The sequence below is a fragment of the Sinohyriopsis cumingii genome, chromosome 13, assembly GCF_028554795.1.
Source record: "Sinohyriopsis cumingii isolate HCF-2022 chromosome 13, ASM2855479v2, whole genome shotgun sequence".
Taxonomy (NCBI): Eukaryota; Metazoa; Mollusca; class Bivalvia; order Unionida; family Unionidae; genus Sinohyriopsis; species Sinohyriopsis cumingii.
The window spans coordinates 58,327,999-58,344,639 of record NC_142973.1 but is presented as its reverse complement, the minus strand read 5'-3'; the positions used below and the strand labels follow the sequence as shown (position 1 = coordinate 58,344,639).

The 16,641-nt window shown below is 34.6% G+C and overlaps 2 protein-coding genes across 2 annotated transcripts in view; one reads left to right on the top strand and one right to left on the bottom strand.

The window, feature by feature from the left end:
- Nucleotides 1-700: 700 nt before the first annotated feature.
- The window catches only part of LOC149785647 (uncharacterized), a 42,989-nt gene continuing 27,048 nt past the window's right edge, over nucleotides 701-16,641 (bottom strand). Inside the window, exons 5-7 of the mRNA XM_089979477.1 lie at nucleotides 14,789-14,934; nucleotides 9,557-9,711; nucleotides 701-9,254 (exon numbers count right to left, since the gene is read on the bottom strand). Of these exons, the coding sequence (XP_089835603.1) occupies nucleotides 8,302-9,254; nucleotides 9,557-9,711; nucleotides 14,789-14,934 (1,254 nt within the window). The 3' untranslated portion in view covers nucleotides 701-8,301. The remainder of the gene's footprint in view (nucleotides 9,255-9,556; nucleotides 9,712-14,788; nucleotides 14,935-16,641) is intronic.
- LOC149785648 (uncharacterized) lies at nucleotides 12,777-13,423 on the top strand. Its single transcript, XM_089931223.1, has one exon. It carries the CDS (start codon nucleotides 12,825-12,827, stop codon nucleotides 13,413-13,415), a length of 591 nt encoding a protein of 196 aa, XP_089787349.1. The 5' UTR covers nucleotides 12,777-12,824; the 3' UTR covers nucleotides 13,416-13,423.

Here is a 16,641-nt window from a genome sequence, read left to right as displayed (position 1 = left end):
GGAAAGAACCACCGACCCATGAGAAGCTACTGGCAAGCTTTCTCACATACCCACATTGGCTGAATCCGAGACTCGAACCCACGCAGACAGAAGTGAGATGGCAGTGATCCGTAATGGAGACCGCTTTAGACCACTTGGGGCCCCCTATATCTAGTAATAAAGTAAAAGCTGAATACTGTATGCCAGAAATAAGTTATCCACCAGAAAGCACCATGCAAGGGCAGTTCCGAAGGGAATTGTTCCAGTCTTGTGTGGTGAGGTATGCCCCATCAGACAACACTGCATGAGGAGTTTCCAAGGAGAAGACAATAATGGATTTAGTACATCATATGATGTCACATCCTGTGCATTATATAATGGTAGATCTGGGTCTACGGTATTGCAGTCTGAGTGCATGTTACACCCAGATACAAGCTGAATCTGATTATCCAGTACATTATGTTGTGGTAGATCTCAGTCCATGATATTATACAGCAGTTTGAGTATAAATGTTATATTCAGGTACAGCTGGAAATTGGAGTAAAATAAAGGAAAGAAGAGGTAGCATTGCAAAAAAAAAATTATAGAGTGTAAACAGGACATAATGCAATGATTTGCAATTCATTCATAAATTATTAATATACTAACTTACTAAATATAATATAGATATTAACCATAGTATTCGGATTGTTATCTCCACTCCACTATAATAATATACACATTGCAACTTGAGACCTAAATTTTATTACATAAACTCTATAAAAATGTTTACATTCAACAGTAGATGAAGTTATTGGATTTGTAGAATGAGTTACTTCACTTTCATCATTTTTACAAGTCATGTTATATATTGCCTAGCTATGTCAATGAAATACACTTCATGTTACTACAATGGTTGAAGAGCACATGGTTATACAGCACATAAATGTTGGGCTGAAACAATATGCCAATACATATATATTGATATTAATTGCGATATGCAACCTATGATACGATACACACTGATATATGTAAAAAACAGAGAGCCAACAACTAGTAATTATTCATGGGAACTAAGATTAATATTAACTATTAAATTGTTATATCATTCTGAATAGATTCTCCATCCTTAGTATCAATGTGTATCAACATGGATCAATGTGTATCAACATGGTAAAATTACTGATATATAGGTGTATTGTGCCACTCCTATTAAACTGTAGCAAAGAAGTTCTGTGAATCATAAACTGCTCATACAGTAAAATATATCATGAGGTATATACACTGTAATACATACGATAGCGGGACCTTTATATTAAGATATGTATCATAACATATTTGACATTAAAGAGCTTAGTTAATATCGAGGTGCTGAAGTTGGTGCAGGAAAACATTTATTATCGAGACTCCTCAGAAAATGTGGATTTCATCCCAATAACTGGTTTAGATAACCGCTCAATTTATACAAATTACATTAGAATTATGCAATAAGAAGTAATCAAAAGCATAAGCTATTAATAGCATCATTGTCAATATTTTAAAAGGAGCTATAACAAGATGCCAGCCTTTCTAGTGGCCTAGTGCTACATGTCTGTGGCATGATGCCCCAGTGCTAGACATCACTTTAAACTGCCACAGTGCAGACATCGTAGCAATATGACTGAAATTTTTTTAAAGCTACGTTAAAAATCAAAATCACACACATTTAACAAGATTCCAAATCACAAACCCTTCTGACTGAAAAATCTAAATAAGTGATATCTAAATTACTGATGTTTAAATGCACTAGAACACATCAGGAGTAAACCATGAACTCTTCTATGCTTTACAAATGTAATCTAAAACTGAAAGAAGTTTTAAAATGTAAAAAAAAAAACTGAATCCTCAGTTGCCAAGCAATTTAATTATCACTTTAGACATGTACCTATAAAACAACAAATATTCCATTATCTGTGTATGCAAAAAGGTAAAACAAACAACAAAAAGTCACAAGTAATTGAGAAGCAAAATATTAAGAACTGCATTTTCTTTATGCGGACTACTCAGTAATTGTAAATGGTAGCTATGAATACAAAAGAAATAATTAAATGAGCTACATTTTCTATATTTGAAGAGAAACCATAAAAAGAAGCACAAGTGGGCCTGGTATTGCTCACCTGGCTTAAATAACTTAACAGCTGACAATTTCATTAAGCATGCTTAGTTAGAACTGTAAGGATACAACTTGTCCAAAATCTACATCTCCTGAAGTTTATTTCTTGTTCAATTTACATATTTTACATTATCCTGGTAAAACTTCTTTAAAAAGACAAAGTTATACCTAATATAATAGAATAATCCTCATAAAATCAAATGAAAGATTACCTCATTAACATTGTGGATCTTGCTCATTACAAAACTTGTCGAAGACCATGAAATTAAAAATCCACATTCCAAGTTTGATCAAAACTGGATCAGATCATGACTTCTAAACTGGTAAAATGATCAGCCATTCAAATGCAAGATCACTCCATCAGTATGCATGGATTTAGTCCATTACTGAACTCATCCAACAGCTTGATGATATAAGTATATATTCCAAGTTTTATCAAAATCAGACCAGAAACATGGTTGCAAGTGTGGTAACAAGTTCAGTCATTAAAATGAGATCTAAGATAACTCATTATTATCAGTGGATCTTCCTCATTTTCAAATTCATCTAAGGGTTTTAATGATACAAGTCAATATTTCATGTCTGAAAAAAAATCTGAACATTATTATGAGTGGATCATTTTTTAAATAATACACAATTGTAATGATGTAACCTGTATTTAAATTTTTATCAAAATTAGATATTTCATCAAAATTTGGTTCAAAATACTGCCTCCTGAGTGGCTATAAGTTCAGCCAATCATATGCAAGATCATCTCGTTAGTATGTGTTATCTCACTTATTATCGAACCTGTCCAAGATTATGATGATACAAGTGCATGTTCCAAGTTCAATCAAAGCTTGATTAGAAATGTCCCCCAGACTCCCTTAGGAGTAACAAAGTCAGCCAGTCAGTTGTAAGATCACTTCATTAATTTCCATGAATCTTTACCATTACTGAACCTGTTTGAGAGTTTGATAATATAAACATACATTCCAAGTTTGATCAAAATTGAATTGGAAATATGGACTCCAAAGTATTATTACAGAAAAGTGCCGAATGACACAGAGCCATACCATAAGCTCACTTGGTATTAAGGCCAGGTGAACTAAAAATACAGTGATTGTATTGCATACAGGATAATTCAAGTGAATCTACTGTCCTCTATCAGGCGGACAAGATACTTAAAATATTTTGCATCACACAAACACTTCAAGGAAATACCACTAAAATGTGAAGAAAAATTGTCCTCTCTTTCTATATACTTAGTTAAAATAAATATTTATGTCACCTTATTTAGGTCATAAACTATCTAACACTTTAAATAGGTAAAATGAAGTACCATAAGACATCACAAACAATAACACCCTTGCCAAAGAAAAAAAGGGATAGTAAGTAATGTACATCAGCAATAAATAATACTACAAAGCAACAATTTTAATGAAAAACAAAAACTAACCTTAGTTATGACTAATAAAAGTCATTACTTAAAAAATTCTAGACATAACTTTCTCTATGACGTGTTCTAGTTATTTAAAAAAAAGGATATATATATATATATATAGTTTTAAGCAAGAAACCCCCTTTCCCAAATCAGATATGGTTGGTATGCACACACACAAAGAAATGATTGTATGGCAAAGTTAAAATCAATTAGCAGACCAATGTGTGTATCAAGTTACATGCATTACTTTTCTTATTATTAGAGTTACAGAATTAACTACAGCTATCACTGATGGATACATCACAAGGGAACCTGCTCAATAGGGGGCCTTAAATGGACATATGGCTGTATGAAAGCAAAGCTGGAATCAGCATACAATTCCTCTCAATGTTAATTTCAAGTCTACCAATCATTACTACCAAATTGCACAGACCCAGATCTGCCACCGCATAATGCAATGGCAGATCTCGGTCTGTGCAGTTTGCAGTTAGACTCGACTTCTAAGTAAGTACATGTGGTAATTTAAAGTCTACTAATTACCCTTAACAAACTGCACAGAGAGAGATCTGCTGACACATAATGCACCAGCAGATCTGGGTCTGTGAAGTTTGTGGTTTGACTCGACTTATAAGCAAGTACATATGGTATTATAAAGTCTGATCATAAAAATGCATGATAAATTCTGCAATAATCCAACATTCTTTAGGTAAATTTATTGTGCAGAAAGCAAAAGAAGGATGGGCAATCGGGGAACATAACTGTTCGAAAGGTCAAAGTGGAATGCTGGAAATTAAGCTGATACGCTTGTACCAAAGTATGAGATTACAATCAATTCTTCCAACACTATTGAGTGGAACCTTAAGAAAGTGAACTTTGGGCTGGGGTTGGAAAATGTTTATGATAGAATGTGTCATAATACAGCTGTATATCTAACTCGAGAGAAATGTGAATTTATAAATGATATCTCATCATGATGCCATGGTTGGATTTATTTTAATTAAGAGAGTGAACAGTGTTAATAGTACTGAAGATTTCACATATCCTCTACCACACACAGGCACACACATATACAAAGTAACATACCTATATATACACACACACACATACCATATATACTTGCTTATAACAGTCCAACTGCAAACTGCACAGACCCAGATCTGCCATTGCATAAAACACAGCAGATCGGGTCTGTGCAGTGTATTACGAGTAATCAATAAGTAGAACAATCAACATAGGCCCTAATTTGCAGGCGCATTATGATACAGCAGATTGGAATATTTGTTGTTTGCAGTCTGTCTTGACTTATAACAGAAAATTTTGGTGGTACAAACTCATACAGACATGGAATAACACTCAAATTCATAAACAAAGTGAAGATATTAGTGACATCACCAGTAATACAATGCATATCATTTATTTTAAAATACTGTTTCCCGCTCTTCTCATTCATCATTCTCAGCATTCAAAGACAACAAAGTACATGGCTGCATTAAGAAATAAAGACACACACACGTAACTTCACATCATTAAAGATAGGCATGTATATTACATGGTATGAAGAAACAATAAGTTACTATTTTTGTTGTGTCTCACAATATCAATTTTGTGTCTTCCATCATGAAATCATCAATAATACAAGAAGGAACATAATTAGCCCAAGCAACTAATATTGGTATAGACAGACAATTTTTAAGTTTTGCATAAACAAAAAAGAGTTTTCCTTGCACTGGTCTTTTCAAGGATCTGCAGGTACCCCATGCTGAGATTGTTTTCTCATGTAGTGCTCAGTCATCGAGTAATATACATATTTTATGACAAGTGTTTCACAGACTCTGGAATCTTGCATATTGCCGATGCAGCACCAGAAAGTTGTTTTTGAAGGAGTTTTCAAAGAGTTTAAATAGATTTTCAAGAAGAATATTTTCTTAAAGAAACTGAACTCAACGTTCTACTTTATTACTGCATAAGTACAAAAGTAGAACTCAATCACTAAACCTAACAATAAATAAATAGAAAAAAAAATTAAAATCACACTTCCTGCTAAACAGGTCACAGAGGCTCTTACGAAAAAGAATGGAAAAGATGTTATTTATGATGATCAGTGTACTGTTTTAGTTATACTTGGAGTTCATTAATCAAGCCAATTTACGCTGAATGGATAATTGCAACTCGTACAATGAGTGAAAGAACGAGCCTAATTATCAGTGGTTTAGAGAAACCTGGATTTTGGTAATTCTGCAATTTAGGGATTATTTACCCGACAATCAAGTGTGTAGCACAAGAACTGATTGACACGATGTTGATACAGTGGCTCTGTCCTAAATTATGTGAAGTTGGAGCTACCATATCGTACAATAATTAGTGTATATACATATAGTTTAATACTAATGGTGTTTCAAGCTATAGCTCTAGCATTTTACAGGCTCTTTATTCTCTTTGCTTCTTGAGGATTTAAATTTTAAACAGTTGCTCTCAAATGAAGTATCAAGTTGAATAAGTATTAAATTGAGTTTTCATAAGCTAGTATTTTTTATTATTCTTTCTTTCATTTTCAGTTTTACTAGTATTTGAATACCTTACGCTTTTTGTTTCTCTCTATTCGTATCAGCTTAAGGCAGTGAGTTGAAATTACAGATGCTGGATACATAATTGATATATGTGCATTCAAATTAACATTAATTCTTTTTCCAAAGGGTTAAAATAAAAACAAACACATGCAAAAGCCAATACTTTATTACCAGTTTACATTATTGATATTGATTTATTAAATACTAGTACCTTTGTTAATCTGTAGGAATAAAACACAATTAGAAAATGGGGGGGGGTAGTCATTATAAAGGGCTAATTTTTCTGGCCTTTAAATTCTTGGTTTGAAGCAACAATAAAAACAAACAAAAAATTGTCCCCCATGTATATTTATGATATTAAAGTATATTTTATTCAGTTTTAAATGTTTTGTGGGTTTAACATTTTTTCAGCACACCATTGGCTATACATGGCAGCCAGTACATTTGGTGGAGGAAGCACATTGGAAAGCCTCAAGATGAATCACCAACCTGAGGGAAGCTACTGGTGAGCTTTAATGGTCTGTACACCTTATATACACTCTTGGGAAAAATTCAAGTAGTTTTTCAAGAAAGTTTAGGATGTATCATGTGTAAAACCAACATTTTCAAAATTCAAGGAGTTTTCAAGGCAATCATTAGAATTCAAGGATATTTCGAAGGTTGTTTGAACCATGTCATATGCATCGATGTGTCCTTTACACATCATACTTGAAAAACTTCACCACAAAACTTTACTGATAACACTTCCATTGGAAAAGTGACATGTCTGTCTTGCTATGCTAATGCACATGAGACAAAATCTCGTCATGCTAACATTAAGTGAGACAAAATTTTACCATGCAACAAGTGAGACATAATCTCGTAATGCTAACATGAGACAAAATCTCACCATGCTAACATAAGATAGTCAAAATCTCACTGTGCTAATGGAAGTCAGACAAAAATGAATTAAGAGCTCTCACATAAATACTGTGCTGCAATAGGGTCTATTCAGGTATGCATGACTGAGATTCATGCTAATATCTAACCAGGAGACCCAAGTGGGCCTGATATCACTCACATGTATTACATCACATGATAGTTCAACATTTCACTAAGCCATCTTATTTAGTATTTTAAGAAACTACTTCACAGACTTTACATCACAATGATTTTACCTATTGTATTATATGCTGATAAAATTTCTTTCCAAAGAAAAAGGTATAATCAATATGCTGTCTCTTGCACTTATTCCTAAATGAAGACATCCAAGATTTGTACGAAAAAAACACAGTAACTAAGTTTTACAGAATTAGGTGAGAAATATATTCTCTAGACGTAGACTTGTAACAATCTCAGCCAGTCAGATTCAAGGTACTAAACTCGCTCATTTTAAAACCCATGTCCTATTATAACCTATTTCAATGACATACGGTTATGGTGGAGCAAAATGGTATTCAATTTCCAAAGTGACAACACACTCAGCCAATTAGCCAATCAGATATAAAGGTTACATCATTAAAATGCGTGTAGTTTTTTCTCATTATCAACTCTTGATTATACAAAACTATTTAGCAAGTTTGATCATGAATATCCTTACTTGAATGTTAACAAGCTCAGTTAATCAGATCTGTCATAACAACCATGAATTTCACTTATAACAACCAACCAAATTCTTTTTTTGGGTAAATATGCATAGGTCTTACTTGTAACATAAATCATCCAACTTATTACCGAGTCGGACTAAAATTAGGTTGGAAATTCAGTCTCTTAAGTGGTACGAAGCTCAGTCAATGAGATTTAAGATCGTCTCATCAATCTTGCTCATAATAAACCATCCAACATCTCGAAGATATTACCCTATTTATCAGTATGGCTAATATAAAGGGCAACAACTCTTAAAATCCTGATCAGACAGACTCCACATTTTACAGGACTTGATGTTTAGGAGGCAATAACCAATGTATTTCATGACATTATGTCACAGAGTTCTAGAGATATTAAGTAAACAAAAGTGTGATGTATGGGTGGACAGATGGACAATATCAGTATATGCAGAAACTTAATTTGCATTGGGTAAAATTATATGATCTTTAAAAATTTGAAAAAAGAGGAATTTGTCTGTCAGTGGTCATCAGTTTTATAGATTATATGGCACTTAATATGATGGAAATCATGGTTAAACTAAGCAAGCATTCAATTTTATCACATTTTTATGCCATTTAAGATTGGTCCCCACTTGTGTACTCTATTAAGTAATGGGGATATGCTTGTGCACTGTCAAATATCACAAAAATCTGTGGGAGGTTTATATCATCTACACAGGAGTCGTAGCACTTTCCAAATGGATCATTCCTAGGATCTAATGGTGGTGGCTTACGATAGGTGCTATTTCCTCCTACACACTTTCCAACCAGAACCTGCGCAAGAAACATTTTGCAAGTGTGTCTGTCCTCCATCATTGAATGCATGTCACTGGGACTTGTGAAACCTGTTGTTGCTGATGTATTTGCTCCATTTCCTGGTTGATGGTTTGATGGTATGTTGTAAGTTCTGGGACAATGACCAACATATGCATTGGATTGTGTTGGGATCATTTTGTATCGTGGTATTATTTTGGTGGCAAAGGTATCTGCTGACAAGCTCACAGACATCCCTGGATGCAGAAGGGATGTAGAACTCATGGTTCCAGAAGATGAGGTTGGTGCCCCATTAGGTAAACTGCTTGCCATTGTTGCCATGGACGGGGCAGCAGACATGATTACGGTTGTTGAAAAACCAGAATTGGATGTTGATAGTGATGTCAGTGCCAGTGGCTGATGCTGTACAGACCCTGTGTTTTGTTGGGACATGGTATTAAAGCTATGAGGTAGGGATGGAACAAATGAACTGAGAGATATTACAGGCAATGATAATGCCCCCTGAGGCTGGGATAATGGGGAAGGGGCAGAAGCAAGAGGGGGAGGGGCTGCAATAGGAGCAAGTGATGAATGGGAGATGGAAGTTGAGTGGTGGGCTGGTATGAGCAAAGGCTGAATAGTACTAAATGTAAAAAAGGAAGATTGAAGATTGTTGTACAAGTGGCCAATTGCAGGGGCCAGTTGTCTGGTTCTTGGTCTTAGTTTCTTGTCTGTGTACTGGTGGGAGTACTTGGCCTTCACTGCAAAGTAGGAGCCTGTAATGACAAAACAATCAATTTTCAGATGAAAAATTGTTCTGAAAAGGGTAGTTACAGCTAACTTGTAAACTGGGCTGGCAACTGTAATACATTACCTTTTATTTTTTATGTTGCTCTGTACAGCACTGTTTTAGTGATAATGTTATCCAAATATTGCTTTAAAACAATACCTTGGAAAGGGGGATAACTCTATTAAGTATTTCTGAAATCATTTTCAATTTAAATTACTTAAATGGAGGAACCAGTCCAAGATTTGCTGACTGATCTGTAAAATTTTCATGCCTTATTTATTTACTTACCCTGACCAAACATTGTGCCATTTTTCCCACTAACTCTCCAGTCAAATCCCTTCTTGCAGATGGAGTCAATGACAGATGACACTGTCCCATGAAACAACTGTAGCTCCTCCACTCCCCCAAAACCCTCATTGTCACTCAGCATCTCCATCTTCTTCCTACAACCAATCAAGTGACATTATTCTTCTGGCACAAACAATGAAACAAGGTGGTTATGACCTGCATGTTGAGGCCACCCCAAACATTGAAAATGAGGATATTATTCAGCTGAATAAAGTAAGTACATAATTAATCTTTTTTCTCAATCTGAATGGAAAGAAAACACTTTAATATTGTTGTTAATCAAGGATGTGGATGGATCTATGATGAAACAGACATGCCCAGAGATACTAAATTAATTGCTATTATAATCTGCCATCAAGTTGGGCTCGACAATAAAAATGTTGACTCAATTCATATATTACTTACAGTGTCACATATAATGACATATCAACCTGTCATGTATGTGTCACATATGTTGATTGATGATACTGTTGAAGTGTTCTGAACATCTTTGAAATATTTTTTCTTTTCAGCACAAATAGACAGGTGTCACACCAGTTGTCCACACATTAAGTAAATTAGTGTGAGTATTGTCAGAACAGTCTTTGTGCACATTGAACAAACCTGGTTGTGTCACTGACTCAACAAATAATCTTTAATTATACCAAACAATGCAGTTTAATATTTATATCACTGCTTAACAAACATTCAATGTATTGTGCGGTTATACTTATAAACATTTGAAAATATTTTTGGAAGGTGTGCAGCTACCACTGAAACAAGGTCCTTAACTCACCAAACCTTCGAGGTTTATAATCCAAGAGATACCATCAACTTGTGGCAATATTCATTGATGCATCAGATATAAAAAATAAACGTGAACTTCCAACTTTCAATGAGTCTTGTTTGTGTGTGTGTGATTTGGATTTTTAAAGTAGCTTTGAAAATGTTTCAGTCATATCGCTACGATGTCTGTAGCGCAAATTTATAGTGATGTCTAGCATTGGGGCATCATGCTACAGACATGCAGACTAATTATTAAATATTGAATTAGAAACTGAACTGGTTTCTGTTTGATTTTAACAGGATCAATGAAAGTTTGGCAAGACCAGCAAAATTTTTTTTTGGTTATCATATCAGTTAGTGGAAAAGATTTAAACTGTATGCCTTGTACAATGCACACAAAAGAAAATGAAATCACACAAAAGATATTGGTCCATAAAGAATGACACATGGCCCTTGAAAAAATAATGAAGGACCGTCAGTCCTATGTCACTTACTATTAAACTGAACGATACACATTTTTCATCAAGCATGCGTGTCACTGGCGGTGACTGGCGAGCTATGAAATATAGTGTTATTCAACCCCTTGCATTATGGCATCATCCAACCGTTAAAAACTTATTTGAACTCGTCAAAAATATGTATGGCATCATAAAATAAATCATGGATGATGTTTAGTAAAGAATAATAGAGCATACAACAAAAAAGAATAAAAGAGAGTTATAACAGTGTTTGGAGACTGATAATTGAAGCTAATAAAGCTGTTAAAAAGTACCTGAGTACATACCTGTTCATAATCATCCAGGTAATACAAATGAGCTATAGGGTACAAATTTACCGTATACAAGTTTTTTGCCAGTGCTTATTAAAGCAGCACTCAATTTGTTTTCAAGTTAACCCTTTACCTCATAGAGCATAGTGACAAAGTGCAGCACGCTATAAATAGAACACCTGTTACCTAGCAGACCGCATCCGCATAGGCATGCCTGTGAATTGTTAAGCAATGTAGTGGTGTTACGTTTAACAGCAGTTTTAACCATTTTACGTTTTAGGTAGACATCTATTATATGTGGAAAAATTGAAGAGTAAAGTCCGATTGTTATAGCTGTGTAATTATTTTTCACAGAAGAATATTGTATGTGCTATAAAATTGAGAGAACTCGTTCACCGTCATGTCAGTGAGGCCACGTGACCGACTGTAGCTGCCATTTCCGATACTCGAAATTTACAAGGTTTTCATGTGCGTCTATATCACTAAGTCATCTGAATTTGATAATTTATAAAAACTAATTGCTGCCTACATCAGCATCAGAGACTTTACCTAATTTATTGAATCTTTCGTGGTTGTTATTCTAATCATGAAAACTTCTTACGTACTGAATGAAATCCGCGGCTGCCATTTTGAAGAGTGGAGATTACGACCCAGTTACTTTAAATAGCAGATATCGACCAGTGCATGAATAGCGACCACGTGATCTGACATAATTGTCATTCGCAGAAATGAATGTAGTATGTAATAGGGGGGTTTTCCCTGAAGGTGGCGCTACGAAAACTAGCTCAAAATGGCTGATGTTTGCTGCAGGCGTCAAAAGGCGCTTCTATGCGAATCTTGTAGAGGCGTCAAAAGGCGCTTCCATGCAAATGGAGTAGAGGCGTCCAAAGATGCTTGTATGAGGTAAAGGGTTAACAGTCCTCTTGATTAAGCCTCGAATATGTGTACCTTTTTAGTGCCAAGGTCTGACTCTCACTGTAAATACCTGAGCTTAATCCAAGAGCTTGTGACAATCCGTTGATCGCACCATAAGTGTGGTTCAGTGGCAAGTAACAGAGAGTGGTTATTCGATCTTGCCACACAATTGACATGTCTTCAGCTGAAACCTTTATAGCTTTCACTATGATTAAAGTGTTACTTACAAAGCTCAAGCTCAGTCACTAAATAAGCAGCCTTCCTGAAAGCCGTCGGTCCGTCGGACATGACTGACAAATTTTTACCCGGACCGACAGTTTGTTAGTTGGCATTGGACTGACTGTCAGGCAGTTTTCTCACTCTGCACCGCTCGAGCAGTCGTTCTTGAATCTAGTTTGTTAAACAGATTTTCATTGGTTACAAGCTTTTCAGCGATCCAATCGCTACACCTGTTATAAACAGTTATGCGGCTCACCTGTCATCATGGCATCGTTGAAATATTACGACGGAGCGAAACCAGGGAAAAAAAGAAAACTATCTTATGAAGAATTGAAAGAAAAGAAAAAGGATTATGAAAAACATAGGGTTGAAAGAACCTTTAATGATAAATAGAAAGAAAACAGAGACTGGTTAATATTTGATGAAATAAAGCAAGTTATGCAGTGTGCCATGTGTCTCAGTTTCTACGGCGAAAAAGCAAGGTCGGATGAAAATTTGCGAAACACAAACGCGTTTATCGTCGGATGTACAAATTTTAGAATGTCAACAATAAATGATCATGAACTTTCCAAGTCCCACAAAAAAGCATCAGAGTTTGTTTCAGGCAGACAGAAAACTGCTCAGGAAAAACTAGGGTCAGAAGCCGGCAAAGCACTTAGGCAATTAAAGGCAGCTGAAAAAAGTAGATTAGTGCATTTGTTCAGAAATGCACACGCAGTAGCCAAAAATAATCGTCCACTATCAGATTATACATGGCTGTGTGAAATTGACAAAGCTAAACAATTAGACATAGGCAGTACATATATTAATGACAAAGCAGCTGCAGATTTCATACACAGTATAGCACAGACAGAGAAGCAAAAAACTATCAATCTTATAGGGTATAATCCATTTTTTGCCTTTATGATGGATGGAAGTACAGATATCTCAGGAGATGAACAGGAGACCATATACATAAGAACTGCAATGAAAGGTGTTGTTAAAGAAAGGTTCCTGAACATCAGCACTCCAAACTCAACAAAGTCTCTGGATCTCTTTGAGAATGTTATGCAGGTCTTCAAGGAGAACAACATCAATGAAAGTATGATTCATTATAAAAGTTTAACAAATTCTGTAAATTTGATTAAATAAGATCAGATTTTTTTTAATTCTACAGAGTAATGAATTTGACTTAACTTTACTTGATTAACATGTGTTATTTATACTTAGAAAATAGAAAACAAAACACGTTACAAAATACCTCAATTTTGTTATATTTTGTCGGTCTGACAGATTTTTTTTCGGTCTGACAGATTTTCAGGTTTTGTCAGACCGAATGTCTGACACTTTTTTTTAGCTTTCGGGAAGTCTGAATAAGCATCTGCATATGACAGTAAGGCCAAGGAAAGGGAGACACGTTTTTTAATAGAAAAGTATTCTCACACCATTCCATTTGTTTGTACCCCCTTAACAATTATAAAAAAACAGAAGGTATCAAGAACATAAAAAATGTACAAAACGTAGTCATTTCATCTATTGATTTATAAGTTCTAACTTGATTACTGCCAGAGGGTCAAAAACAATGTCAACTTGTTGGTGTTTCAAATCAAAAGGGAGTTTCTCTGGCCACATGGTTGTCATATTTGCTTTGGCCAGTCTATGTTTTCATGCAGCCGATGTGATGTAGTTCATCATTTTTGAAAATCTCAATAATTCCTTAAATTTTGGATTTACATCTCTTTGTAAGCAAGAGTTCCTTGTAGTATTTGTTCAACAGTTTTAGAAATATTGAAACTAGACATTGCAAATATTGGATGCAAACAACAAAGTTCTTACTGAAATAGACAATTCTAGAAATAAGAACTAGACAACAAGCAGTCAGTTTCCTTGTTCCATTTGCATTGAAACACCAATAATTAGACATTGTTAGGGACAAGAAACTGCTAGAATTAAGACCCAATACTGACTGAAATAGGAGCATTACTTTGCCCATAAAGAATAAGAAGGGAAGTTCGTACACAGTTTTACATGACACTGAATTTTTGACCAATGGTAACTCCACAATGTTGGTTAAAAAGATAGTCTGAACCATTAATTTTATTTCTCTTAGATATGGTGGCTTACAAACCTGGCTGTGTTTAATTTTGGCTGGATTCACCTTAAAAGAAAAAGTAAAAATGCTGATCCTTGCATTAATTCATGCTGTGCTGGTCTAAGGTTATGACAATAATGATGATACAGTAGAACCTGTCTTGAAAGACCACCCTTTCTGCCATAAAATTATGGTCTCTCAAGACAGTGGGTCTCTCATAACAGGTCACAATGCTATATAATCATTATATTTGTGCAATGAGAATACGGTTTCTCATGACAAGTGGTCTCACATAGCAGTGGTCTTTTAAGACAGATTTCACTGTACTTTATGAAAAATGACACATTGTTTCAAATCTTGCTTTGCACTTTTTCAAGACAAGATAAGTGTGTATGTGTGTATGTGTTTGCAAAAGCAATAATTCTCAACTTACACAGAGTAGTACCTCCAGAGTATAGGGTTTTGTATCCTAGTGACTTTGACAACATCATAAATTGGAAAGACCATAGTTTGGTGAAACTTTAGGACGACTTGAAGGTACTCTTCAGATTCAGGCTCCAGTGTCACCAGCTCAAAACCCTGTCATGAACAGTCAGGAAAAGATAAAAATTACAAGCATAAACCACACCTGTACACAGGAACACAAATGATAAAAATTACATCTGTAAATCACACCTGTACACTGGAACACAAATGAAATAAATTAATGTGTAAATCACACCTGTACACAGGAACACAAATGATATAACATGTATAAATCACACCTGTGTACAGGAACACTGATGATGAAAATTACATGTATAAATAATACCTGTGTACAGGAACACAGATAAAAATCACGTATAAATCATACCTGTGCACAGGAACACAGATGATAATTGGGAATAGTTCTTTGTAACATTTTGCTATTCAAATAAATAAGCTATAATACTGGCTAGGGTTCATCTCTCAAAGATTAGCTGGAACATTATTTATATATGTACTTAATCAATATGTTGCTTTTAAAAACCTTGTTTTTAAAAACCACTTAAAATTCAATACATACACGTAAAGTTAAACCTGTGTATTAAGATATATGTATGTTTCCATTAGTCATAGCCAGTGCAGTCACTGGCTACTACATTTTCTCTTAAGGATAATAAATTTCCTTATGTGGCTACTAAATTTCCTTACATGGCAACTAAATTTTCTCATGTGGCTACTAAATCTCCTCATGTGGCTACTACTTTTTCTCTTAAGGCTACTAAATTTCCTTATGTGGCTACTACCTTATCTCATCTGGCTACTAAATATCCTCATGTGGCTACTACTTTTTCTCTTAAAGCTATTAAATTTCCTCATGTGGCTTCTGCCTTTTCTCATCTGGCTACTAAATTTTCTCATGTGGCTGTGAAATTTTCTCATGTGGCTTCTACTTTTCAACAGATGGCTATAATATGTTACAAAATAACCTATTTAGGTTAGTACTGGTTTCCCTTCTTGGCTCTTTATAAAAGACAGACCTGTGTTATTATTACCTACAAAAATGTAGTGTAAAGCTAAACTGATCACTCAGAAAACCAGATGAAAGTGGTCTGTATATACAGGTTGGAGTTAAGTGTTCAAAAATGAGGATGAAGAACAGATAGAGAAATAAATAAATTGGTATGTAGAAAGATCTACAGATAAACAAGAATAAAGATAATTAGAAAAACAGTCAACAGAACTAACAGAATAACAAGAAAGTCAAAGTAAACATCCCTTACATAATTTGATGATTGTCTGCCTAATACTGTATACAGGACAAAGGAATTGAAAATATAGGTCACTACACATACTGGGTTAACTATGTCTCATACATGTATATATATATATATATATTTACATACACAAACAAAGCATATAAAAAAATTGAAGGGGGTTTGAAAATCTTTTGTGCAGATGTGGTTGCACTATTCTGTGGGTATTTTGACCAAATTATAAAGTAAGTCAGAATAAATTTGTTTAACAGAAAGCAGGCAATCTTTACAAAATGAAATAAGATCTGTGTTTATCAGTATGCAGGTTAACACTGAAAATTAGAATGAAATTTTTGTTTATCAGAAAAACGGGTTGTCACTACAAACAAGAATGAGATTTGTGTTTATCAGTATGCAGGTTATCACTGCAAAATAAAATGGAATGTGATTTGTGTTAGTCAGTATGCTGATTATCACTGCAAAATGGAATGCTATTTGTGTTTATAAACTGTCCATGCTCCCACAGTGAACAAAATATTTAAGTAAAATAATATTCAATTTTAAAAAT

Excerpts from the sequence above, each read along its gene's own strand:
- LOC149785648 (XM_089931223.1), top strand. The coding sequence starts at position 12,825 with ATGTCAACAATAAATGATCATGAACTTTCCAAGTCCCACAAAAAAGCA.